This window comes from Oryctolagus cuniculus, chromosome 3 (genome assembly GCF_051225735.1).
Source record: "Oryctolagus cuniculus isolate XC-2025 breed Fujian yellow rabbit chromosome 3, ASM5122573v1, whole genome shotgun sequence".
NCBI lineage: Eukaryota > Metazoa > Chordata > Mammalia > Lagomorpha > Leporidae > Oryctolagus > Oryctolagus cuniculus.
The window spans coordinates 125,137,544-125,163,377 of NC_142869.1; the positions used below are offsets into that span (position 1 = coordinate 125,137,544).

The window sequence follows — 25,834 nt, forward strand, 5'->3', positions numbered from 1 at the left end:
CGAGGTTGGTAGCAGAACACAAGTATCATTTGTTCAAGGTCACTTATTCCTATCAGACCCAGTTTTCATGTTCTTTCCAAGCTCTGCTTCCCTATTGAGATTCAAAGAGGATAGGCAAGTGGTGGGAATAAGTGTTCATTTAAGAAGCACCAAAATGAATCAGTACTCTTTCTGGGGAGTTCCAAATGGGAAGTCCTTGCCAAAACAGCTAAGACACTCATTCTAGGCTACTTCAAAGATTTCTCGATTCCCTTATCATCCCAAAGAACTAGTGAAAGCTGGATCTCTTTGTGGAGGCTTCTGCCTTCCCAGGGTCACCTCCAATGTATTCCCCACCAGATTGTGACCTTAAGCTGTGCTGCAAGGGTGACAATCCCATAGCACCCCAGGTGCCCTATCCACCAGTATCTATAGCCCTTCGCTTTCTAAGTTAACACAACCCAGTTTATGATGTTTTTAACACAGGATGAAATCCACCATGTTTTCCTTCCTAATCCTGCTGAGAAGGTAGCATGCCTCTCCACTGCAGGGTTAAAGTGGGGCAGGGCAAGGACAGGCCAAAGCACTTCAACCACAGTCTTGATTTATAGCCAGATTCTGTCACATATTGGCTATGTGACCTCAGGAAAAATATGTGTTTGTGTGACCTCAGGCAAGATATCTGGTGCATCTAAGTCTCAATTTCATTGTCTGCATAACAGAGTTAATAATATTACCTACTTCAGGGGCCAGTGTCGGGATGCAGCAGATAAGGCTGCCAACTATGATGCTGGCATTCAATAAGGGCATCAGTTCCTGTACCAGCTGCTCCAATTCTTATCTGGTTTCCTGCCAATACAACTGGGAAAGCAGCAGAAGATGGCACAAGTATTTGGCACTCTGCCACACAAACAAGAGAATGAGCTAGAGTCCCTGATTCCTGGATTCAGCCTGGCCTAGCTATTAGGGGAGTGAGCTAGTGGATAGAAGATCTCTCTTTCTCTCTCTGTTGCATTGACTTTCAAATAAATAAATGAGTCTTTAAAAAGTGTCTTCCTCATACTACAGGGCAGTTGTTTTCAAAACAGCATGGTACTGGTACAGACACAGATGGATAGACCAACGGAACAGAATAGAAACACCAGAAATCAATCCAAACATCTACAGCCAACTCATATTTGATCAAGGATCCAAAACCAATCCCTGGAGTAAGGACAGTCTATTCAATAAATGGTGCTGGGAAAATTGGATTTCCACATGCAGAATCATGAAGCAAGACACCCACCTTTCACCTTACACAAAAATTCACTCAACATAGATTAAAGACTTAAATCTATGACCTGACAGCATCAAATTATTAGAGAGCATTGGAGAAACTCTGCAAGATATAGGTACTGACAAAGACTTCTTGAAAAAGACCCCAGAAGCACAGGCAGTCAAAGCCAAAATTAACATTTGGGATTGCATCAAATTGAGAAGTTTCAGTACTTCAAAAGAAACAGTCAGGAAAGTGAAGAGGCAACCGACAGAATGGGAAAAAATATTTGCAAACTACGCAACAGATAAAGGGCTGATAACCAGAATCTACAAAGAAATCAAGAAACTCCACAACATCAAAACAAACAACCCACTTAAGAGATGGGCCAAGGACCTCAATAGACATTTTTCAAAAGAGGAAATCCAAATGGCCAACAGGCACATGAAAAAGTGTTCAAGATCACTAGCAATCAGGGAAATGCAAATCAAAACCACAATGAGGTTTCACTTCACCCCGGTTAGAATGGCTCACATTCAGAAATCTACCAACAATAGATGCTGGAGAGGATGTGGGGAAAAAAGGGACACTAACCCACTGTTGGTGGGATTGCAAACTGGTTAAGCCACTATGGAAGTCAGTCTGGAGATTCCTCAGAAACCTGAATATAACCCTACCATACAACCCAGCCATCCCACTCCTTGGAATTTACCCAAAGGAAATGAAATTGGCAAACAAAAAAGCTGTCTTCACATTAATGTTTATTGCAGCTCAATTCACAATAGCTAAGACCTGGAACCAACCCAAATGCCCATCAACAGTAGACTGGATAAAGAAATTATGGGACATGTACTCTATAGAATACTATACAGCAGTCAAAACACTGAAATCTGGTAATTTGCAACAAGATGGAGGTATCTGGAAAACATTATGCTGAGTGAATTAAGCCATTCTAAAGGGACAAATATCATATGTTCTCCCTGATCGGTGACAAGCAACTGAGCACCAAAGGGGAAACCTGTTGAAGTGAAATGGATACTATGAGAAACAGTGACTTGATTATCTCTTGTGCTGACTGTTGATGTACAATGTAATACTTTATGCATTTTAGTATTTTTTTTGTTCTAGTACTATTGGTTGAACTCTGTAATTAACACACAATTATTCTTAGGTGTTTAAATTTTAACTGAAAAGTGATCCCTGTTAAATATAAGAGTGGGAATAAGAGAGGGAGGAGATGTACAATTTGGGACATGCTCAATCGGACTTGCCCCCAAAATGGTGGAGTTTGAAACATGCCAGGGGATTCCAATACAATCCCATCAAGGTGGCATGTACCAATGACATCTCACTAGTCCAAGTGATCAATTTCAGTTCACAGTTGATCACACTGATAGGTCTAAGAGTCAAAGGGATTGCACAAACAAGACTAGTGTCTGCTAATACTAACTGATAGAATCAAAAAGGGAAAGAACTATCCATCATGGGAAGCGGGATACACAGTAGACTCATAGAATGGCAGATGTCCTAAATAGCACTCTGGCCTCAGAATTAGCCCTTAAGGCATTCGGATCTGGCTGAAGAGCCCATGAGAGTATTTTAGGCATGGAAAGCCAAGACACCCTGGGAAAAAAAAAGACCTAAATGAAAGATCTCTGTGAGTGAGATCCCAGTGGAAAGAATGGGGCCATCAAAGAAGTAGGTACCTTTCTCTGAATGGAGGAGAGAACTTCCACTTTGACTATGACCCTGTTGGAATAAGATCGAAGTCGGTGAACCCAAAAGGCTTCCATAGCCTTGGCAACTCATGACTAGAGCCTAGGGAGATCACTGACGCCATAAACAGAGTGTCAAATTGTTAAGTCAAGAACAGGTGTCACTGTGTACTTACTTCTCATGTGGGATCTGTCCTTAGTGTGTTGTCCAATGTTAAGTAATGCTATAACTAGTACTGAAACAGTATTTTACACTTTGTGTTTCTGTGTGGGTGCAAACTGATGAAATCTTTACTTAATATATACTGAATTGATCTTCTGTATATAAAGATAATTGAAAATGAATCTTGATGTGAATGGAAGGAGAGAGGGAGCGGGAGATGGGAGGGGTGCGAGTGGGAGGGAAATTATGGGGGGGGAGCCATTGTAATCCATAAACAGTACTTTGGAAATTTATATTTACTAAATTAAAAAAAAGTGTCCTCCTTTCACCAGTTCTGGCCATCCAAGCCCATCTCTCTTTCTTGGCCCTTTAGCAACAGGCACTTGATATTTGTATAAACTGAGGAACCTAAGAAACCTGAATTTGAATCCTGGCTCCTTGCAACAGGAAATAGGTGACTTTGGGCAGCCACCGAACCTTCCTAAGCACTTGATGTTCTTATGATAAATGGGACAACCTGGTGGTTCTCAAATTTGAGTGTACATCAGAAACACCATTGGGACCCCTGCCTAACCTCCCATTCCAGATCCAGTAGGAATGGTTTTGGGTCTGAGCATATGTGTTTACAACAGGTTGCCAGGTGATGTTGGTGTTACTGGTCTGGGGACAAGACTTGGAGAACCACCTTGTGGAACTTACAGGAGAGTGGGGGAGAATTAAATGAAATAATATTTGGAGAATGTTGTTCAGTAACTGTTATATAAAATATAACCTTTTCTTTTCCTCCTTAAAAGAAAGCTAAAAATTATAAATAAAGAAGCAGAAGTGATCTCGTTTAGATTTTGGCCTTATCCCATCATGAGTTATGGAAGAACACCATATTGTAGCATTTCTCACTTTGGAGTTAGAAGCTCAGATTGTGTGGGCATTGCCCTTACAATGGCTTTTCTGGCACCCAGCATAAAGGCTTTCAATTTTAGAGGAGAATTAAAACATATGTATTACCCCGCAATGCAATCTTTTTATATTACCCTCTGTTTTTAACAAGCTCCCACACACAGGGTAGATTTTTAGCATGAATCTGTTTATGGGAGATGATCCAACATAATACTTCCCCACTCTCAGTGTTTACAGCACTCTAAAACCAGAACAGAGGTAATAGTCTTGACCAATGAGATCGTTAAATGCTTTTCTGAAAAGAACACATATAGTGGAGAAAAGGAAGGGTTAATGGGAGCAGAGGCCACACTTCTTAACTCATTTACTTCAAAAGTTGAATATCTTGTTCCACCTGTGACCACTCTTTGGAAAAAGCCAACTGTTTGATTTTAGAAATAATCAGAACAAAATATCTGCCCCATTGGATGTAATAGCAAGAAACAAAGGGGCAGAGCCCCTGCTTCCATCCCTGGTTTTGCTGCCCTGTAAGACACTTCTGCTTCTGCTTGTGCCAAACCAGAGCTGAACAGTGTTTCTAGACATTCTCTAATGGCATCACTGTCTAAGGAAAGCTTCCAGGGAGTGAGATGTGTGACCACCAAAGCCTTATGCTGAACAGAAGACCACATGCAAGCTGCACTTAACAATCTTTATAAAGATGTGCAGGCAATGTTTTTTCTTGTTTTGGGGTGGGGCCAGGCAGAGTCACTCCTATTATATAGGGCATCACCACCACCCACAGACTGTGGGGTTTGTCTAGAAGAGAGAGCAAGCTAGGACTTTCAGTGAGGGCCATCCAGGAACTATTCTGATAATACAAGAACCATAATCTCCCCATGCCCCTAAACAAACTACATCCCCCTTCTGCAGCTGAGGATCTAATTGTTTTCATTCATATTCATGATGGCTCTGTTGTAGTGGGAAGCAAGCAGGAGCTAAGTGAGAATGGTCAAGGAAGCCTGGAGGAAGAAGGAACTCAATGGTTCCATAAAGTGTCCCTTGGATGTATTTGGACATCCCTTTGGAGAAAGGGACTTTGAGACTGGGATATGTAAGACTCCTGGCCCAGGGGATACCAAGAGTTTGGGTCCAGGTATGGCTGGAAACATTCTCTTTCCCTCAAAGTTTATCACCTTTGCAGAGTCCAGGCAAGTCTACATCCTCTAGGAGAAGCTTTAAGACAGCCCAGCCACAGAAGCCAGACCCAGGAATTTGTTAGAAAAGCATCCCACAGCAATCTGTGATTTACCAAGATGTTCCTGGTGATTCTGATGCAAAGTTCCCCCTTCAATTCTGGCAAATGTAGGGTCAGCATATGTTTGAGTCCAGAAAGAAGGGCCTTATTCAAGTTTGCTATCCAGGCCCACATTAATACTGGCCTTGAGCTTCATTGTTTGGGAAAATTCAAAGAACACAACCTTGACACCTGAATGTTTGCTGATTTGCTAATGGGCAGAGACTTGGGGCTAAGAGGAGCAGGTCTTCCAAACAAATGGGAATCAAAGCCCAAGGGAAGTCACAGGTTTGACAGATTTGACGGCAGATGTGAGTAATTTCTGTGGAAATTACCCCAGCAGTTACTGGGGTCACTTGACCATGGTGGGACTTGGGGTGACATCAGGATACCTATCCTCTCCTCTTCCTATGGAAACTAGGGAGTTGAAAACTGTGGGAATTAACATACAAAATATTTACTGATTATCTACTGCATACTAGAAATGTGACTGAGTGCTTGTCTTTGACATGTTGCTTTTATGATCTTGGTTTTGCAAAATGTGCCATATTTCACAGCGGATAAGTGGGGCTCTTCCTTCCTCTCAAAGCTGTTGCCACCTGCTCTGGGATTCAGGGATGCCCCTAGAGATGACCTGCACTAGCTCTACTTTTCAGCATCTGAGTGGACCCCCTGTTCTGGCTTTGCATCTCATCATGGATTCAAATTCATGAAAATTATTGTACGATATGTTTCTCTTTCTCTGTACTTTGGACCCCACAGGACCAGACATGACCCCTGGAGTTGATGTGGATCCTTCCACAGCATGCTAGGAAGAGCAGTCTCTGCACCTGACTCACTTTGTTCCACTCACGCTCTGCCTGACATTGAACACCACTTTGAATGCCCCCTTTTATGTGGAAATACATTGAGTATGCAAAGTTTACAAAGACTATGGTAGACTGCCTATGCCTAAAAAGTCTACCTGGTTGGGTTGAAGATTGAGTTATGTATTTAAAGAGCCACAGACACACAACAACTGCCACTTCCAGATCAGTACTTGTTTGATAGTACAGGGAAGAGAACAATGTCAAGTTTATCTCTTAATTGCAACTTCAGTACTGTGTGTCCATGGAAAAGCTGACATACATCTCGGACTCTCAGTGCATCTGAACTCTTAGGTCCCTAACAGCTCCTATAGTACCCTGTTATACTTTGTGACATACATACACTCCTTGCCTGTATACAGGACTTAACTGCAGAAAGTGTGATTGACAGTTGTTCCCTGAATGAAGCAAATATTTAAAGCAGAATTTCTCTGTGATACCTAAGGTATCTTGTCTCACCTACTATAAATCATAGGGGAGGGTCAGAAGTAGCTTATGAAATAAATGAGGCACCTGTCGCTCCCCGTCTTCGTGGAGGAACGACACTAAGCCCTGCGCTGTTCTTTCGTCTGCTCGGCCCTCCCTGGGTTTGCTGCTGGTTCTTCCCGGGTTGGCTACTATCCCTTCCACCTCCGTGGAAGGGCAGTTCCCCCTGGCCACATTCCCCACTTCCGCAGGGGAGCGGCACACCGCCGGCCGGCTTTCTCGGGGGCTGCACAGGTGTTCCCCTTAGATGTTCCCCTTAGATGTTCCCGGTGCATGCCGTCTCTCTCCTCCTTTATAGTCCTCCTCCGCCAATCCCAACTCGGCTGCCCACACGCCGAGTACGCTGCTCTCCAATCAGGAGCAAGTCCTACAGTTTATTGGTTGAACTGGAGGCAGCTGTGCGGAAGCTGTTTACTTCTCTCCCAGCGCCATATTGTGGGAGAGCAGATGCATAGAATAAGTCTTAATTCCAGTAACTCAGTCCAGTCCGGGCTGCTCCCCACAGGCACCAAGGGTATAGAGAATATGAGGTTTGTGGTCAGGCCTGCGGAAGAGGTATAGTGGCTTCACATTGTACCCTTAAGGCCCAGAAAGACAATAGATAGTGTGTGGATCTCTCCTATCTTTGGCCTGGCCTGTACTGAATTTTCCAGAAAACAACATATTTCCTGCTATGCACCTGGTGAACTGTGCTACCTCTATTTTTAGTCCAGAGCATGTTGCCATTTGCCCATCATTGGGATGCAAATGGATTAAAGTTCCTCAATCCCCAAGAATGGACCCTACAACTTTTTACTCAGGATGACCTTTCAATGGTGGTTTGCAAAAACCACCAACAGGGTAGCAGCTACACTAGACCCCATGTCAAAGGGAAACTTTTTTTTTTAACTTTTATTTAATGAATATAAATTTCCAAAGTATGACTTATGGATTACAATGGCTTCCCCCCCATACCGTCCCTCCCACCCACAACCCTCCCCTTTCCCACTCCCTCTCCCCTTCCATTCACATCAAGATTCATTTTTGATTATCTTAATATACAGAAGATCAGCTTAGTATACATTAAGTAAGGATTTCAACAGTTTGCTCCCACACAGAAACATAAAGTGAAGAATAATAGATGATTTTTTTTAAATGATGATGAAATCAGATCAGACCTATTGTCATGTTTAATCTCAGTGAGAGTCAAGTTGGGAATTGATAATTTCTTTTTTTTTTTTTTTACAGAAGATCAGTTTAGTATACATTAAGTAAATATTTCAACAGTTTGCACCCCCATAGAAACACAAAGTGAAATATATTGTTTGAGTACTCGTTATAGCATTAAATCTCAATGCACAGCACATTAAGGACAGAGATCCTACATGAGGAGTAAGTGCACAGTGACTCCTGTTGTTGACTTTACCAATTGACACTCCTGTCTATGGCATCAGTAATCTCCCTATGCTCCAGTCATGAGTTTCCAAGGCTATGGAAGCCCTCTGAGTTCTCCGACTCTTATCTTGTTTAGACAAGCCATAGTCAAAGTGGAGGTTCCCTCCTCCCTTCAGAGAAAGGTACCTCCTTCTTTGATGACCTGTTCTTTCCACTGGGATCTCACTCACAGAGATCTTTTGCCAGAGTGTCTTGGCTTTCCATGCCTGAAATACTCTCATGGGCTTTTCAGCCAGATCCGAATGCCTTAAGGGCTGATTCTGAGGCCAGAGTGCTATTTAGGACATCTGCCATTCTATGAGTCTGCTGAGTATCTCACTCCCATGTTGGATCACTCTCCCCTTTATTTATTCTATCGGTTAGTGTTAGCAGGTACTAGACTTGTTTATGTGCTCCAAAGGGAAACTTAAAGGGCCCTGAGAGGAGGAAACTTTGGGACATTTGCACCTCTCACGCGATGACTGCCTTGGATTTCCTATATCATATCTCCTCATAGTGGCCAATGGTAAAGAGCTTCAAAAAGTGTACGCCACATATTTGGGGCCAGAAGAATAGAACGTGGGGAGGGCTGGACCTCATCTTACTTTGAGAGAGAGGAGGCAGGGGTACTGATGGCAAGGAGGGGCCCTACATCTCTGTGGCTAGTGAGGAAGGGGCCAGAAAAGGAACTGTGAAGAGACACTCAGCCTGCCAGGGCCCCAAGCAAAGAACACAGAGCCTGCCTACTCTCCCCTGCATCTCTACTGAGAAGCAGTCTCCTTAGAGGCAAAGACTTTGCACTTGCCCTGAAATCAAGTTTGCATTGATTAACACATTAAAAATAAAACACCAATCTCAGAAACCACCTGCCTTTATAACCCCTGCCCCTCTCCAGCAAATGTCAAATACACATTCATGATAAAATGAATCAAGCAAAGCCTCTTGCCACATGTTTCCCTTCTATTGGAAATGGTGCCTGGTAAATCAAGACAAACGTACCATTTACCCTCTAAACTAAACACGATCCCTTATGACACAATTAGCCCAAACCACAATTGTATGTAATACAATTATGCAAGACTACAATTACACAAAAGTAATGATGCAGTGTAGATGGCAATGACTTTCACGTAATGAAAAATAATGGAAGTGTCTTTGATTAGAAATTAAAGTATCATAGAAACCCCTATTGATAAATGTTCTCTGTATTGATCCACATTTTGCAGAAAGCTATGTAGGCTGATGGAGTAGGATCAGCTATGAATAAAGACTGCAGGGGTGGTAACCATTCCCTGTAAGATCTTCAATTACGAGATCTTTAAACTAGAACATTTTAAGGAGGAACATATTTTATTCCCACTTTTCCAGCTGGGCCAATAGAAAACAAAGTGAAGCAGCAGAACCAGGAAGCCTAAGTGATTTGTTGATAAACCCGTGTGTGGTGGTATTAATAGAGAAACTTGTGTGTAAAGTTCCACCTAATTATATTGGCCATTCCCAGAATTAGCAGAAATTATCATCTACAAGGTTGATTCCTCTTCCACTCAGTAAAAGCACCTGCTACTCCCCTGGCCTTTGACATTCACCTCCCTCTCTTTGCATTCACTCTCTTCCAATGCTTCTTTACCTCTTGTTTCTAAGTATGCTGTCTACTAGTCAAAGCTGATCATCTTCCTCCTGATTCTTGCCTGAAGTTCTTCATGAGTGGTCTTGGCTCACGTCTGCAGTAGAATTCCTATCATGTGCTCTCCTCACATCGACCCACCATTATGAGAAATATTTGGAAGTCTCTAAGGCATCATGAATTGTGAAACAATGCATTTTTTATGTGCCCCTTAGAAATAACAAATAGCATCACTTACACTGTAACATGCTATCAAGTATAAAATGCATCTCAATATTAAAGATTTCACATGTTAAATGATCATGAATTGAGTATTTTTTTTAGTTTGCAAATAAGAGAGTTCTTTGTGATTTATCTCACTCTATTGTAATGGCTAATTTGTTCCCTGATAAAATGTGAGTGGAAACTCCCTATCACCAACACATAGGCAAGCACTTAGATATTATTTACCCATTTAAAAAATGATATATTGAGTCATGTTAGCAGAATTAGCAGAAGCCAGAGAAAGAGCAGAGGCGCCTTCCTGAACACTCAGAATCCATCCTCTTTGGTTTTCTGCACTGTGTCTTTAAATCTAGAAACTCCCAATAGAAGGAGAACCAAATCCCAGGAGGAAAGGAGAGAGACCGAGCTTTCGCTAGATCTGAGGGCTGCAGAGTAAAAGCGCTGATTCTCCAGCCATGGTCTGGTCTCTTCCACGCCTAAGAAGCAGTAAGGGGGAGGGGGCAACGCAAAGATCAGCCTCCTCAGGGGTTGCTGTGTGCCACTGGGCACGGCTGGGACTTTTATTGCAAGACTATCAGTGCCTGATGCTTACGAGCCTGTGTTACCAAAAGACACCCCTGGCAGTGAAGAGTGAAGCGGCTGGGGAGAGGAGTAATTCCTCCCTCCTCTCTATTTTACTCTTAACTTCAAAGTAATCAAATGTTGTTTATGCATAAAATTTTAATCCTTTCACAAATTTGTATTTTGATTTAATTTGCATATCCCATTTACTGCAAGTCAACATGAAGAGAGACTCAACTAATTTAAACCGTTTTTCTCTGGGCCTGAAATCCTTTCAGAAATATTTTCCATTAGGCGACTCAATTATGTCTAATGTGGCTAATGTCGGTGGATTAGAATTTTGCTTAAAGAAACTCATATTTAGAACAGGGAGAATGGGAAGGGGGTGGGAGAACAGAGGAGAAGAGACAATAATTACCTGTCTTTGATGCTACACAGATCAATGTGTAAATCACTAAAATTCCCCAGGGAACCTTGCTGAACTGAAATGAGGTCCTTGGGCTGGTTATCAATAAAGATGAGCCTCATGCAGCCTTGGAAAGCCTTAATGGGATTGAAACATTGGGAATCGGTGAGATTGTCGGGGCACCCTGTGGGACAGAGAGAAAAGATGAAGAAGAATGCTGAAATGATCAGTCATTGCTTTGGCGACCTATTGATGGAAGACCTCGAGGTCTAATTATTTCAGTGCTTTTTTATTCACAGCAGTGTGCACACTTCTGTTGTAAATCCTGGCATTCTTGGGGAGGGGAATGGATTGGTACAGAATGGGCCACGTTCCATCATTGCATAGAAAATGAATGTGTGTTAAAGGGAATACCAATACTGTAACATTTATCTCTTTCTGATTGTTTTTCCCTGTTGGTAAGCTATTTGCCACTCTCTTCCATGGTATCCTTCACTCATCCACAGAAAGCAACATATTAGAACCACTTAGGAATTCTGTTTCTGTCTCCAAACTCAAGTCTAAATGCACAATTCAATCCTGAATTACACTTTCAAAGGAAATTATGCTTTGGGTAAGGATGGTGGCAGAGTAATTGTCTGGTTAATTGTTAGCATTAACAGGTTTGGTTCCTGAGAAAGGTACACACAGGGACGTTACTGGAATTTTGAACTGATGTGCAAGGCAAATCCAGACGTTAAGGGAACTAAGGAATTAAATGCACATAGAGCGCTATAATAGCATACGTGAAAGGTTAACACTCTCCTTTTTAAAGAGTGTTCTTTTTAAAAAAATACATTACACTGATTTAGCATAGCTGGCAACCAGTGCATATCTACCTCTCATTAAGGCAGAGAGAGCAAAGCAGGTATAGGAGTGCTTAGCTGCCTTGCAGACTCTTTCCCATTGGTTGTAATAGGTTCAGAGCATATGGGAATGCAAGCTTGAAAACATGGCAATAACCCATAAATAATTGGGAATTATTTCAGCCATCTCTAATAGACACTCACTGCTGGGCTAAAGTCTGGCAGCTGGTTAACAGCTCACAGGCACACTATAAAATGAAGAGAGATGCTACAACTTCTAATTGAAGCTGTAGAGAGAATTTATGCAAGTTGACGATTATTACTGAAACTCATTTTTCACCTTCCTTAAGTTTACAGTCGATGTGTGAGGTGTTTGTTTAAACACTGTGCAAAGCATAGTAAATCACCTCCTAAGCCCAGTGTCCCTTAAAATGCACCTCTAAGATCACTCATTCAGCTGGGGGAGGGGAATCATTTTGGCCATTAGAGATATCAGAAGCTTATTGTACCATAATTATTAAAAAAAAAAAAAAACTTCCCTAGAAATAAATTCAAGATTGCTGTCCTTTCTCTCTCACTCATATATTGCCTACAAAGTAAAATCACACAATCTGTGAAGTATGGCTTCAGGAGTCCCAAGACCCTTGCTCTGCAGCTTTATGCTACATCTGCTCTGATTCTTCGCTTTTGCTAGTGGGCCATGGAGGGCACAGATCTGGATGTGAATTCTAGTGCTCCTGTTCTTCACTAGCTCTGTGGAATTGCACAAATTATTTCATCTCAGCAAACAACAGTTTTGCTCTCTACGAAATATGAATAACACCCACTACACAAAGGTGCCACAGGGATTAAACAAAGTAAGACACACACAGAAGCTTCGCAGAGTACAGGTGCATCTCTTTCTAAAAGGATTGCTGCCTTTGCACAGGTGGAGAAGATCTGAGGAGAAGGACAAAGACCCTTCCTCACCCTAAAATCAAACCACCCTGGTGTTGCTCCACATGAAACCCCATATGGACTTGTGTACCACACTTGTACAAAGTCCCTTTTAGGTTTCAAAACTATGCCCATTTCGATGTATAAGAGAAGAGAGTTGGGAAATCTATGTGAGAGACTGCAGTGTTTACACAAGACCGCTCTTACATTCCCTAGAAGAGAGAGTGGTCAGTTGCAGCCCAGAACCCAGCCCAAGCCCGTGTCTATAAGGGCTGGAGCCGTTTGCTCACTCCCCAAATGTGATCTCTACATTTACACTTTGGTTTCCACTCTCCCAGCTTTTCTGAGGGTGAGCCTATTTCCCCATGTCCCAGAGAAGAATATTCAAGTCTTCTTAGTGTCTTGCTCAAGATCAGACATCCAATGTTCTTTTCATAGATTATTTCTATGATACGAAAAAACTGAATAAGAAACTGGATACTCACTTTAATGAAAAGTCTTTTAAAGATGCCTAACCGCACACGAGTACTTCAAAAGGTCTGTGGTGCGGTGGGCATTTGGTGCCATGATTAGGATGCTCACATCCCCTATCAGAGTGGCTGGGTTTTCATCGCTGATGCACTTGTGATTCCAGATCCCTGCTAATGTTCACCTTAGGATACAGCAGGTGATGGCTCAAGAATCTGGGTCCCTGGAATGAGTTCCAGACTCCTGGCTTTGAGCTGGCCCAGCCCTGGCTGTGACAGGCATTCTGGGGCGTGAACTAGCATTTGGAAGCTCTCTGCCTATCTGCCTCTCTCTCTGCTTTTCAAGTAAATTTAAAAAATAAATAAAATAAAAAACAAAATGATTATTAAAATAGATCTTTTATAAATTGTAGAAAATATATATTATGAGTATGATATGTATAGATTTCCATTTTTTTGCACTCAGATAAACATCTTTTAATTCCATTTTCCATGAACTTTTTGAAGTACCATCGTATGTTTTTCATCCTAATTATCTTGAACGTTTGGTCCTTGTAAAGATTCCCAGAATTTACTTAACATAGGAGAGGGCAGAACCTGAGCAGGCTTCTTCCTATGTAGCTACAAGTTCCTTGGCCTCCTGGTCCCTCCCCATTCCAGCTGCCCCAAGTCATGGGCATGGTGTCCAGGCTTGTGAGGAGGGGAGGCAAGGGGCTGAGAAAGCAAAATGACAGAGAAGTGACCTCGGTGGCTAAGTAGGCTGCTTCCACCTGAGTTTCCTTCTTTTAAGCACTGCTGACTCTTGGTGCATTTTCTATAAGTTTTCAGCTGAGTTTCTCTTTCCAATGTGATCACAGAGCCTGGCATAGCTGCAAAAACTTCCATTAGCTGTATTATGTAACCCCAGCTCTTATAGATGAAACTCTTCACTTCCTCAGCGCTGCCCTAGATAATTTATATTTGTACAGCTGTGAGATATTTTGCTTCTCACTGTTCTCAGTGTGGGTATGTGTGTGTGTGTGTGTGTGTGTTGACAAAATGGTCCATTGACAAAGTGAGATTCATCAGAGTGAAATAATTGTCCCCAGCATTTCTCCCTCCCCACTTCCCCTTATTTCCAATCTCAAATGTTGGAGAATTTACCTCCAAAGTAGTAGCTGCTTCCAGAATATATCTGCACCCGGGTAGTGTCTTGAGCCGGGGATGCTGCATCATTATCCAGAGTGAGAGTGATGCGGTTCCTTCTGGCGCTGATGCTGACCGCATGCCACAAGCCATCATTCAAGTTGCTGCCTGCAAGAGAAACAGGAAGGGCAAGCGTAGGGATGATTGATTCACAGAGGTCTGGAGAGAGCAGGGCTCGCTTCCCAGCCTGCTGTGGTCGCACACATTCTCAGAGCAGACCCCTTCCTCCCTTGACTCAAACCAAATCAATGCTTATCAAGCATCATCTTTCTTCCTCTTCTTATAATTCTATTCTACTTTTCCTTTTCTGTCATTCTCCTTTTTCTCTTCCTTCCTTCCTTTCTTCTTTCCTCCCTTTCTTCCTTCTTCCTTCTCCCATTCCTACCTTCCTTTCTCTTTCTGATTTTTTTTTTTTATTTTTTGACAGGCAGAGTGGACAGTGAGAGAGAGAGAGACAGAGAGAAAGGTCTTCCTTTGCCGCTGGTTCACCCTCCTATGGCTGCCACGGCCAGCGCACTGCGGCCGGCACACCGCACCGATCCGATAGCAGGAGCCAGGTGCTTATCCTGGTCTCCCATGGGGTGCAGGGCCCAAGCACCTGGGCCATCCTCCACTGCACTCCCTGGCCACAGCAGAGAGCTGGCCTGGAAGAGGGACAACCGGGCCAGAATCTGGTGCCCCGACCGGGACTAGAACCCAGGGTGCCGGCACCACAAGGCGGAGGATTAGCCCAGTAAGCCGCGGCGCTGGCCCTCTTTCTGATTTTTAAAATAGATAACCCACTTTTAATATGTTTGGTTTAAACACAAAAGGGCAAAACAAAATTTTATATATAATATATATATATATACAAACCACAACAAAAGCCATGTCATAATGACAGTACTTATTGAAAGTCATGTCCTATATTAAATCGTCTACTGATGGACAAATGCAGAAGAAAATGCCAAAACAAACTCAAAGTCATACCAACGGTCTCTTGCAGTTCTAGATGCAAAGCAGTCTCACATGAGCAGGCTGATTAGCTAACTCCATGTGAGAAGTCCAAGAATGTTTTATATGGGGAATGTTTTGGACATGATCAAGAATTTGCAACATATCAGACAATAATCGCAGTAGACAGGTAACCTACTTGGAGGTCCAAAATTTGAGAATGAGCAGCAAGAGCTGTCAATGCCAGCCTAAGGAGAGGCTTCACCAATATCCTTAAACAAATGATTCTGGAAATGTTTTACCCAAACTCATTCCAACAGAGTCTCTGGGAAGGTAGTCTTAGGTGTCTGCATTTTCAGAAAGCACGCTGTGTGTTTCTAACATGCAGCTAGGGATAACAATCACTGTTTTAGGACGTGGGAGTTCATGAGGGATCTTTGGCACAAAATGATCTGGCTGGAGGGGCACATTCAAAGAATCCTCTGGCCACAGAGCAGATGGCAGGAGCTTGGAGGACTCCAGGCTGGGGGCAGAGTTGATGGGACCCATTGTTTGCAGAAGCCCCAGGAGACAGGACAACAGGCTCTCTGTTAAAGCAGCAGCCATGGAAATGGACAGCGAGGGATAGATTAAGTGCTATTTGTGGAGGTAACATGGAGTCTGAAGGAGCAGTCCCGAAGCAGCCAGCCGGCAAGAAGGTGCCAACAAGCAGAGCACAGGCCTGAGGGGTCTCACAGGGGCAAGTGCAGAGCTTCTGCTCCTGAGCTCCCAGACAGCTGGAGAAGCTGCCCAGGGGGATAAAGCAGCAGGCATGGGGCCCAGCTGCACTGACACTGGCACAAATGCCCCCCATCTGCTCGGAGCAACCCAGATGCAGGGGTGCTCCTTGTTGTCTGTCTCCACTGCAGCCCTGAACATCTGCTGAGGCTGGCAGGCAGCATCCAGAGGCGTCTCAGCCTGGAAAACACACCCTTTCCTAAGATCAGCAGTCTGCAGACAAGGCAGGGTTTGGGTCCAGGCTACAGGAATTCTGCCAATGGGTTAGAGGTTCTTTTGTTTCCTAGTAGTGGACATTTGACTTCTTTCAGGAGCACAGCCAGTTGTAGGTCTTTTCTCTTTACTTCGTTTGCATGCTCATTTGAATAAATCTGCATACCAAATAAGATTGGACACAGCTAAACTATAGAATCTTAGGGCTGGATGGGAATCAGTAACTAGCTCAGCCAAAGGAACAAATGAGTCCCTAAGGGCCAAGGGCCCTGCTAGCTGCCTGAGTACATCAAGGAAGACAGTACAGGGAATGTAGCCTCTAATTAGAAATCTCTCATTTAGTCATTTTTAAAAAATATGTATTTATTTATTTGAAAGGCAGAGTTACAGAGACAGACAGATTTTCCATCCACTGGTTCACTACTCAAGTGGCCGCAATGGCAGGAGCTGAGCCGCCTATAGCCAGGAGCCAGGACTTTCTTCAGGTCTCCCACGTGCATGCAGGGGGCCAAGGTCTTGGGCCATCTTCTGCTGGTTTCCCAGGCAAATTAGCAGGGAGCTGGATTGGAAGTGGAGCAGCCAGGACACGATGAGGCACCCATATGGGAATGCCCGCACTGCAGGTGGTGGCTTTACTGTCTATGCCTCAGCACTGGTCTCTCATTTATCCATTTTTAGGAATTAAACTAGCCTAGGAAAAGAACTCACAGCATCAGTGGATGTCTTTGATTCTGAGGGCACATCACCATCCATTCCTCACTGTCTTTACTGTTGTCACTTATTGAGGGCTTGGTTGGTTGCTTGGTTATTTCCTTCTTTTTTATCTTTTTGATCTTTGCTTTCCATTTTGATTTGGCCATTTCCTACATGGGCTCCTGTCCACCAGGGCAACCTGAGGGCAAATCTTAGCTCTTCAGAGGACTAATTTTAGAACACATTTCATGTTGCGAGCTTCTAATAGTACCCATGCCAGGTTCATTAAGTCAGACTTCCAGGAGCGGCTCCAGTCCTTGGAAGGTTCCAAGATCCCCAGAGATTGAGTTGTTCAGCCGGGGTTGAGAACTACTCCATTAGGGATTTTCAAAAGAGAAAGAAAAAAAGCTAGGAACAACACCACTATTTTAAGGGAGTTGACCCCAGAATAAACTTTATGGCAAATAAAGTGGCATAGTCTTCTCTACAAATGTTTCTTTCCACCTGGGACACTCTCTTCCACTTCATTCTGCTAATAGAGCTAACATAACATCCCTGGAGATTCTCCTCAGTTTGGTTCTGAGGAAGACTATTTAAAGGGATGGGTGGAACTGCTGTTAATGATTCCAAATTGTGGAGTGCCAATTCTATCAGATTGCTTTTCTCCCAAGTGTCCCAGAGATAAACAGTTCTAAAAGAACACAGTGTTACAGCATGGAGAACAGGAAAGTGAAACCTGTGGGATCACAAACACCTTGATGGGGAATAGTTGCAAGGGGTAGAGGAGTAGGGGATTGGTGGCCATCTGGGGCACTATGCAGTGCATGGTTTAGGACCTGAGACTTAAAAGTTGGGATTTGTGTTCTGAGAAGAGAACTGGATAAAGACAAACATGGAATTTCTGAACTTTAAAGGAACATTGAGTATTACTGGCCCTCTCTCTGATTGCAGCCATTCTTCTTGGTTTCTCTGTGCAGGAGGAAGTAAAACTACACAGAGAAGCCAAGAAGAATCTATCTGGACCCACAGATCCTGGGTTTCCCTTCTCAGTCTACTACTGTTGCATGACAACATTTTGTCCTATCACATTCCATGGTTGTCCATTCTTCATCAAACTGAGTCTTTGGGTCTTTATTTCTGATCTGTCCATGTCATGTAAAACTAAACTTTGATTAAATAAATTTGTTAACCTTTGCTCTTCATAACCTGCCTTTTCTTATGGAAATTTGAGCCATGACCCTTACGATGGTCACAATTTTCCAGCCCAACATGTTCAATGTTAGTGATTAAGAAGGGAACAGATCATTTTGTATGTGCTCACACAGCATAAGTTTATATGTTCTTTCTGTATAGAAATATATCAGTGAATATAGAGCATCCTAAGATTGTTAAACCTCTTTCACCATGAATTGTATTCCAATAGATTAATCCTAAAATAATAACAGAGCTACAGTGAAGACTCACCATGAAAAAAGTCAAACCAATAACAGTATTTACAATAGCAAAAAATTCACAATTGTCAGTATTTCCAATAACAGTAGGTCAACTAAATCACAGTACAGTCATTGAAAGGAATTTCATGCAGCCATTAAAAATCACAGAAGTGAATGTTTAGCCTAGTGTTTGGACACCAGTTAAGATGCCCACATTACATATATGAGTATCTGGGTTTGACTCACTGCTCTAGTTCCTGACTCTGGCTTTTTTCTAATGCATACCCTGGAAAGCAGTGGTGATGCCATAACTGATGGGGTTCCTGCTACCCATAGAGGTACTTGGATTGAGTGTCTGGATTCCAGCTTCAGCTCAGCCAGTCCCAGATGTTGCATGCATTTGGGCAGGGGACTGGCAGGTAGAGGTTGGAGCACACACACTCTCTCTCTCTCCCTCCCTCCCTCCCTTCTCCCCCCAATATATGTTTCTGTCTCTCAGCTAGAAAATAATCATGATGTCATATGTTGTTGATTTCCTGATAAGTGAAAAACTCTGGCTAAACAGAATATGCTCTGTGTTTCTAACTTTGAAAAAGTTTGAAAATACTGGAATGACTTAGATTGAAAGAACCTCAATTTTATTTTGTTCTTTTTTCTATATGCTAATGGAATTCTCAAAGCTTCTAAAAATAAAAAGTACAACTTCTATAATTTATTAAAAAGAAAAAATAACACACCCTTTAAAGCTAAAATAAAGAACAGGGGAAGTTTGAGCATTTTCTCAATTGTACTCTTACTGTTTCTCCTAGGCCCTAGGATTCAGCCAGGACAACAGGATAAAAGTCTCCTTTACACAGAGAGATTTCAACAGGCTGTGTTGTACCTCCTTGTGAACCAAGTCAAAACTTAAAAGGTTTTCTCCAGAAAGGGGAAAGAAGAAGACAGTTTCCATTCTTGCCATTGTTCAATAGTAAAAACAGTGTGCAGTGCACACTACTGGTATTCAATGCCTAACATGTGCTATATGCATTAAATACAGAGTTCTTAATTCTCACAATATTCCTGGTTGACCTCACATTACAGAAAACCAGAGAGGCTGCCTGGGGCAGAGCCAGCATCCAAAGGGAGGTGGTCAGCACTCTGGATGGACTTCTCTCTTTTCACCACAAAGTCAATGTTGTGGTCCTCCTGGAGTCATTTTTTAGCCATGTACTTGTACAAAATTGTCTCCAGACATTTACAGAAGTCCCTTGGACAGGAGGTAAGAAGGATGAAGATAAGGTTGGTTGGAGTGGAAAATCTGTGGTTGAGAACCACTGGATTAAAGGAATAATTGTATTATGTCAAAGCCTTGATGTGTGCTTGCTTTCTCCCTCTCACTGTGCATGTTCTCTCTCTGTCCCTGTTTCTCTCTCTGTCTCTCTCCTTAGTTAACTTCCTAATTAGATATTGGTACTTCATTCTTCACCTCACACTAGTGCCTGTCTTTGTGCTTTAAAGATGAAGGAAGAGCAATCTCATAATCTAGTTGCAAGGTGTTAATGGACCTTTGCTCTTCAGTGGCTGTCCCAGAACCCTTAAAAGCCTGCCATCCATGCCAAGTCCAGGCCATCACAGCTGCAAACATGCATAGAGATACCCTCAGCCAGAGTATAGCCCCTAGGGAATTCTTTCTCCAACCCTGGAAATAACTTGTTACGGGTTTCTGTGATGTCTTTATCACCAATTACTCCTTGCTCAAGCCCCTGCCACTTATAATTTCTAGAAATTTAGACAGATTTCTTAATCTCACAAAAGTGGTTTCTTTATCTGTAAGGGAAAACAGAATTGACTGGTGTGGTGAAGTGTCTAGGTTTTATCTTTCCTAGAAAATCGAATTCAGCTGTTTTTTCCATGTCCCATCATACTTGCCCTTAACAGTTCAAGGGTAGTTTCAATTCTTGTGAGAACAAGTGGGGGAATATATAAATAATTGAATAAGGCAATCTTAAAATGCCAATCACATTGTAAAAGAACATATTACAATTACTAGTACCATTATGACACAATGTGGAACCCAAGTTCCGTTTTTCTTGGACACTTGTTAACCCATCAATTATCAGACTCTGTTAACTCTTCTCCACACAAAGTGGATTAAATTCCTATATTCCTTCAAAGACCCTCTCTTATTCTATGTCTTATCACTATAGTGAGGACTATTTATGATGGCCTCCCTCTTTCCCATGACTCCTGCCTTTTTCCGGTACAGCACCACTGTATACATTAAGCTGTCTAATGAGCAAGGTATTACCAACCTCATAAAAGTACTCTTCCAGCGGGTGATGAAGTGTAGGGAATGATACTCATACTGCTTAGCATGTATATTTGTTCCTTTTGCAATCAAACTTCCGTCTGTCCTGTCCATCTCATGTCTCCACAAAGATTCTCCTCTCTTGTTAGACTAGCTTGCTCATTATGCTCTGAGTAAACACAAAGCACTCATGGATTTCCCACTCTCAACCTCTGACACTGTGTTAGTCAGCTTTTTGTCACTACAATACCTGAGAGGAACTACTTACGAAGGAAGAAGGTTTATTTCAGCTCATAATTTTGGAGGTCACAGTCCAACACTGGGCAGCACCATTGGTCAGACATCTGATGAGGCTGGCCATGGTAGAATGCATGAAAAAGAGCAATCACATAGCAAACCAGGAAGCAGAGAGGCAGGAAGCATACTCATTTACTCACTATGTGGTCTCTCCTTAAAAACTACCATAATTCAGGGCCAGCACTATGGCATAGCAGGTAAAGCTGCCGCCTGCAGTGCTGGCATCCCATATGGGTGCCAGTTAAAGTCCCAGATGCTCAGCTTTCAATCCATGTCTCTGCTATGGCCTGAGAAAGCAGTAGCAGATGGCCCAAACTCTTGGTCCCCTGCACCCGTGTGGGAGACCCCAAGGTATTTCCTGGTTCCTGGCTTCAGATGGGTGCAGCTCCAGCCATTGTGGCCAACTGGGGAGTGAACCAGCAGATGGAAGACCTCTCTCTCTCTCTCTCTCTCTCTCTCTCTGTGTGTGTGTGTGTGTCTCCTCTCTGTTTATAACTCGACTTTCAAATAAATCAATCCTCAAAAAATGAAAAGCTACCATAATTCAATTATGGGGCCAGCCTTAACTACCCAATACTCCTTGATCACTTTCAAAGTCTCCACCTTTAGAAACCGTAACCAGATTAATTTTTGTTCTTAACCCTTTAATTTAGGATTCTAGGGACCAACCTCTTAACACATGGACTTTTTATTATCCAGATCATAGCAGTTTTCTTATACTGCACTCTTTTAGTTCCCCCACTATTCAAATCCACCTCCCAGCGCTTCAAGACTAATTTGTGTCTCAGTACCTGCTCTCCTAACTTGTGTGCATAGGCAGTGAATGTTTGCTCTCTATCACGATGATCTAGCACAGTCAGGGCATATTGAAAGTACTGAAAGATTGAATGAATGAACAAGTGAATGAGTTAATAAATTAGGTAATGAATGAAACAGGATTTCCTTATGAGACGGTAGCCTAGCATTTTCTCTGTCTAAATTCCTTTAACATCCTCTGTCTGATGTATTCTCTTAGGTCATATTATTTACTGCCTTGTAGTATTAATTAACAATTTGCCTATATAAGTCTCCTCTCCCCAGTGGGATTACAAGTTCCTGGGGGTCAAATCTGAGTCATGTTTTGGTGTTTCCACTGGCTTTTAAAGGGCAGCGTCCTGCCCTCTCTGAATGTTCATTGATTAATTGAGCATCAGACCAGTCAAATCTCCACTGCCCAGTGTCAGCTCAGGGCCCTCTCATGCACATTGGCCATAAATCACAGGTTAAACCTTTCCTAGTTGCTAAAGCCTGGCTCATATTTCAAGGTAACCAGTATCCTGAGGTCCCTTGGTCAGCATATAAGAAAAGCAACATCTGGGTTTGCCATCCATGAGAGTCTAACAGACATGTGTGTGGTTGATGGTGAAGGAAACACTTTCCTGGTATAGAATTGAAGCTCAGCTCAATCATCCACATGATAAACGTTGACCTCAAAGCTTCAGGAGAGACATTTCCCTAACCACTTCATTACACAACTCCAACTCTGGTGTCCATGATCAAAATGCTGCCTCATCGTCTGCCAATTTTCCTTGACTTCTTTTCCCAGGTGTCTGAAGCTCCTATGGCATCTTCCACCTTGGAGTCTCCTTTTTCTTTTCTTTATCTTCCCTTACTGGAGCATCAGTTTCCTCTTTTTTGTCCAAATCTTCAAAGCCAAGCTTGGTTATTTCCATCTCTAGACATTTCCTTTTTTTCTCATCCATCTTATTGTTCCTGCTTTGTTTTCCCAAGACATAAGCCTGTGTCCTCCTGCCTTTTGAATATTTCTTTACTGTCCCTCCCACCAGGGTCTCTGCACTTCTGGAGGGCAGTGCCCCCAGACCCATCTTGGAGCACAATGCTGGCAGAGAACATGGTTCCAAAGCTTTCTGAACTAAGCAGGAGAAAAGTGAGTTACATGAGAGAATTGTCAAAGTAGAAACTATGAAAGAACAATGAAGGTAATAGCAGGTATGGCTGGTAGGTTATCCTGCCATAATGATAATAACAATAATAATAATAAAAACTAGTTCTCTCGGTTCCTTTTCCAAGTAAAATATGGGGAAAGAAAAATGAGTTAAGAAATAAAATGTTTTCAATATCATTACCCAGATGCCTAAGACATCGCCATTTTGATAAACCTTCAATTTTTCTTGATATCATGAAGTTTGGACAATTTTATTTCTCAGTTTCTCATGAAGTAGAATCCGTCTTCATATTTCTGTCTTCTGAAACTCGAACTCTGGGCTCAAATAGACAGCTTGTGACAGTCACAGCCCCATGGCAGGCTATGTATTTGCCCTCTGTAATGGGATTTTCTCATCAACATTATCTTAGCTAAAGCACAGAGGCGTCAATGACAGCTTAATTGAAGCAGAGGATGAAGTTCACAGGCTGGCCATATTTACTGGATGTGCAGATGGCAGGTAGCTGCAAGCTGCTTACATGGAAAAGGGCAATATTTGGGGAACAGCTCAGTTAATTGCAGGGCTATAGCCTATAAGCATCTGGCTGCCAGGATTAATGAGGGTGAGTATTTCCCTCCAGTACTATAAGGCTCTCCAGGCCATCTCTCCACCTCTGGGAGACACATTGGCTTTTATCTAATTAGTACTTCCCCTGGGAATAGCTTATTCCTGCATATGACATGTTCCACAGCGTAAGTTGAAGATGATTGCCATAATATCAGTTTGTTAAAAATTACTACCAACTTTATTTTCATTGTCAAAATTGTATCCTCCAGAGAGGTTTGGTGGTCAGCTCCACAGGTTCATTCATTCAATTAGTCACTAATACATGCAACTAATACAGTTGTCCTTATCCCCCTGAGGACAATTCTAGAATGCTTATGGATCCCCATAGCTGAAATTTCAAGGATGCTGGAGTTCCTCATGTAAAACAGCATAGTATTTTCCTATAAATATAATATATATAATACCTAACATAAAGTAAAATCTATGTAAATAGTCGCTAGAGTATATTTTTAGAAAAATAGCAAGGAAAGAAGCCTGTACATTTTCAGTAAAGGTGCAATTTTTAAAAATTCTTTTTGATCTGCAGTGGATTGCATTTATGGATATGGACTCCACAGATGAGGAACCTATGGCTTCAAAGGATGGACTGTAGTTGCTGAGGCCCCGTGGAAAGCAGGTGTCCTACTGGGCCCACGACAAATATGGAGGGTACAGCAGGTAACATTCGTGTTGACATGGGTCCTATCAGTATGGTGTAGAGCAAGGCATTGGTCAATCAATTATATAGGACATTGCTATGAGGTGAATGCCCCTGCAAAGTCATGTGCTGAAGTCCTAACCTCCAGTATATAAAAATATAGCTCTATTTTTAATGAAGGAAAGAATAATTAGTAAAAATATAAGGATTTTGTACCGTTAAGAGAAGAGGATGCTATGACATGGACGTGATAGACATGCAGAAAAAGAAGAAAATATGAGGATGTAGGGAGAAGATGACCAGCTATAAGCCAGAGAGGCCTCAGGAAATGTCAGCCTTGCTAACACTTTGACTTTGAACTTCAGGCCTCCAGAACTCTGAGAAAACAAAGTTCTGCTCTTCAAGGCACTTAGTCTGCAGTATTTTGTTCTGGCCTCCATAGAAAACTAATACTCACTAGGGAATTTCAAAATGTACACAGAAATGGAATTAAAACATAAATTTAGTTTGTAGCAAACAAATTTTGCAATCTCATGAGAGGTGTGTATTATAAAAAAAAAAAACTATGCACAGATTGCAAAATTTTTATGCACCAAAGTGAACTTATCATTTAATTTCATTTACCATGAACATTTTTGGAAACACTCTCATGTAAATACTTAGGACAGCCTTACAAAGGGGATATAAAAGTGTGAAAACAGGGATGTGGACTGCTTTGAGATTTCTTGAGATAATAACAATTGATACCGTGGGCAATGCTGGCCACTCAATGTTAAATAATCATCAAATTTATCTCCATTATGGCTGCTGGTACAAAGTTATATCATATCCTCTTATCACTTCTTGAGCTAGAAAAAAAGAACAAGACAGTCACAGCAGTCTACCAAGTATAGAAAATTAACGACTGACAAAATGGATAGTTTAATTAGTGTTTTTGAATGCCTTCTCCCCAGCTAGTACTATTTAAGGCATTATGGAAAAGCTGACAAATTACAAGGTGGATGAATATGTGAGATGAACAGTGTTATTTGCTTCTAGTAATGAAGTGAGAGGAGTTGAAATGACCTCTCCAAAAAGCCATTGGCCTCAACTGAAAAACCTCTCCCATGGCATTGGTTGATTTCTGCTCATGTTTCCTTTTGTTCGGGGACTCTGTTCTGTCCCAGGTGATGTTTTACTCTGTCTTTTCAGTTTGTAATCATTTAAAGCTGCCCAGCTGCCAGGGTCAGATACTTCAGTTTCAAGTCTGCCTCCTCCTTCTAAATTCCACTCAACTGTGCTGAGTTGTTGCTTTGAAAGCATGATCTCCTTACATCCTGAGGTTTGTAGTCTTTGCTGCTTCCAGACACATCAAGGTAGTGTACTGTGCAAGACTGGGAAGCTCAGAGTGGAGGTTTTCTAATGAAAGACAGAAAGTTGACTCTGTGCCATATGGCTCACTCGCTACCTGTTCAACTTTCTGAAGGGACATAAACACAAACAAAAACCCACTTGTATGAAACTTTGTCCCATATCCAAAGATACTTACTATGTCCCTTCTTCGTTGTCTCAACACATGAAGTAGCTTGAATAATCACAACTGTTCCTTTATATATACACACATTCTGATAACCACATTCTGATAACTCCACTACCAAAAGTCACACACATACACACAGTATATAGGCACTAGAAAAAAGTCCATGGAAAACATATATATGAAAAAAAGCT

The 25,834-nt window shown here is 42.2% G+C and overlaps 1 protein-coding gene across 2 annotated transcripts in view; it reads right to left on the reverse strand.

The window, feature by feature from the left end:
- The window catches only part of CNTNAP5 (contactin associated protein family member 5), a 991,178-nt gene that overhangs the window by 427,971 nt on the left and 537,373 nt on the right, over nt 1-25,834 (reverse strand). For both annotated transcript variants that reach the window (XM_051848810.3, XM_089329361.1), the window contains exons 9-10: nt 14,258-14,407; nt 10,879-11,050 (exon numbers count right to left, since the gene is read on the reverse strand). In XM_051848810.3, coding sequence (XP_051704770.3) covers nt 10,879-11,050; nt 14,258-14,407 — 322 coding nt within the window. The remainder of the gene's footprint in view (nt 1-10,878; nt 11,051-14,257; nt 14,408-25,834) is intronic.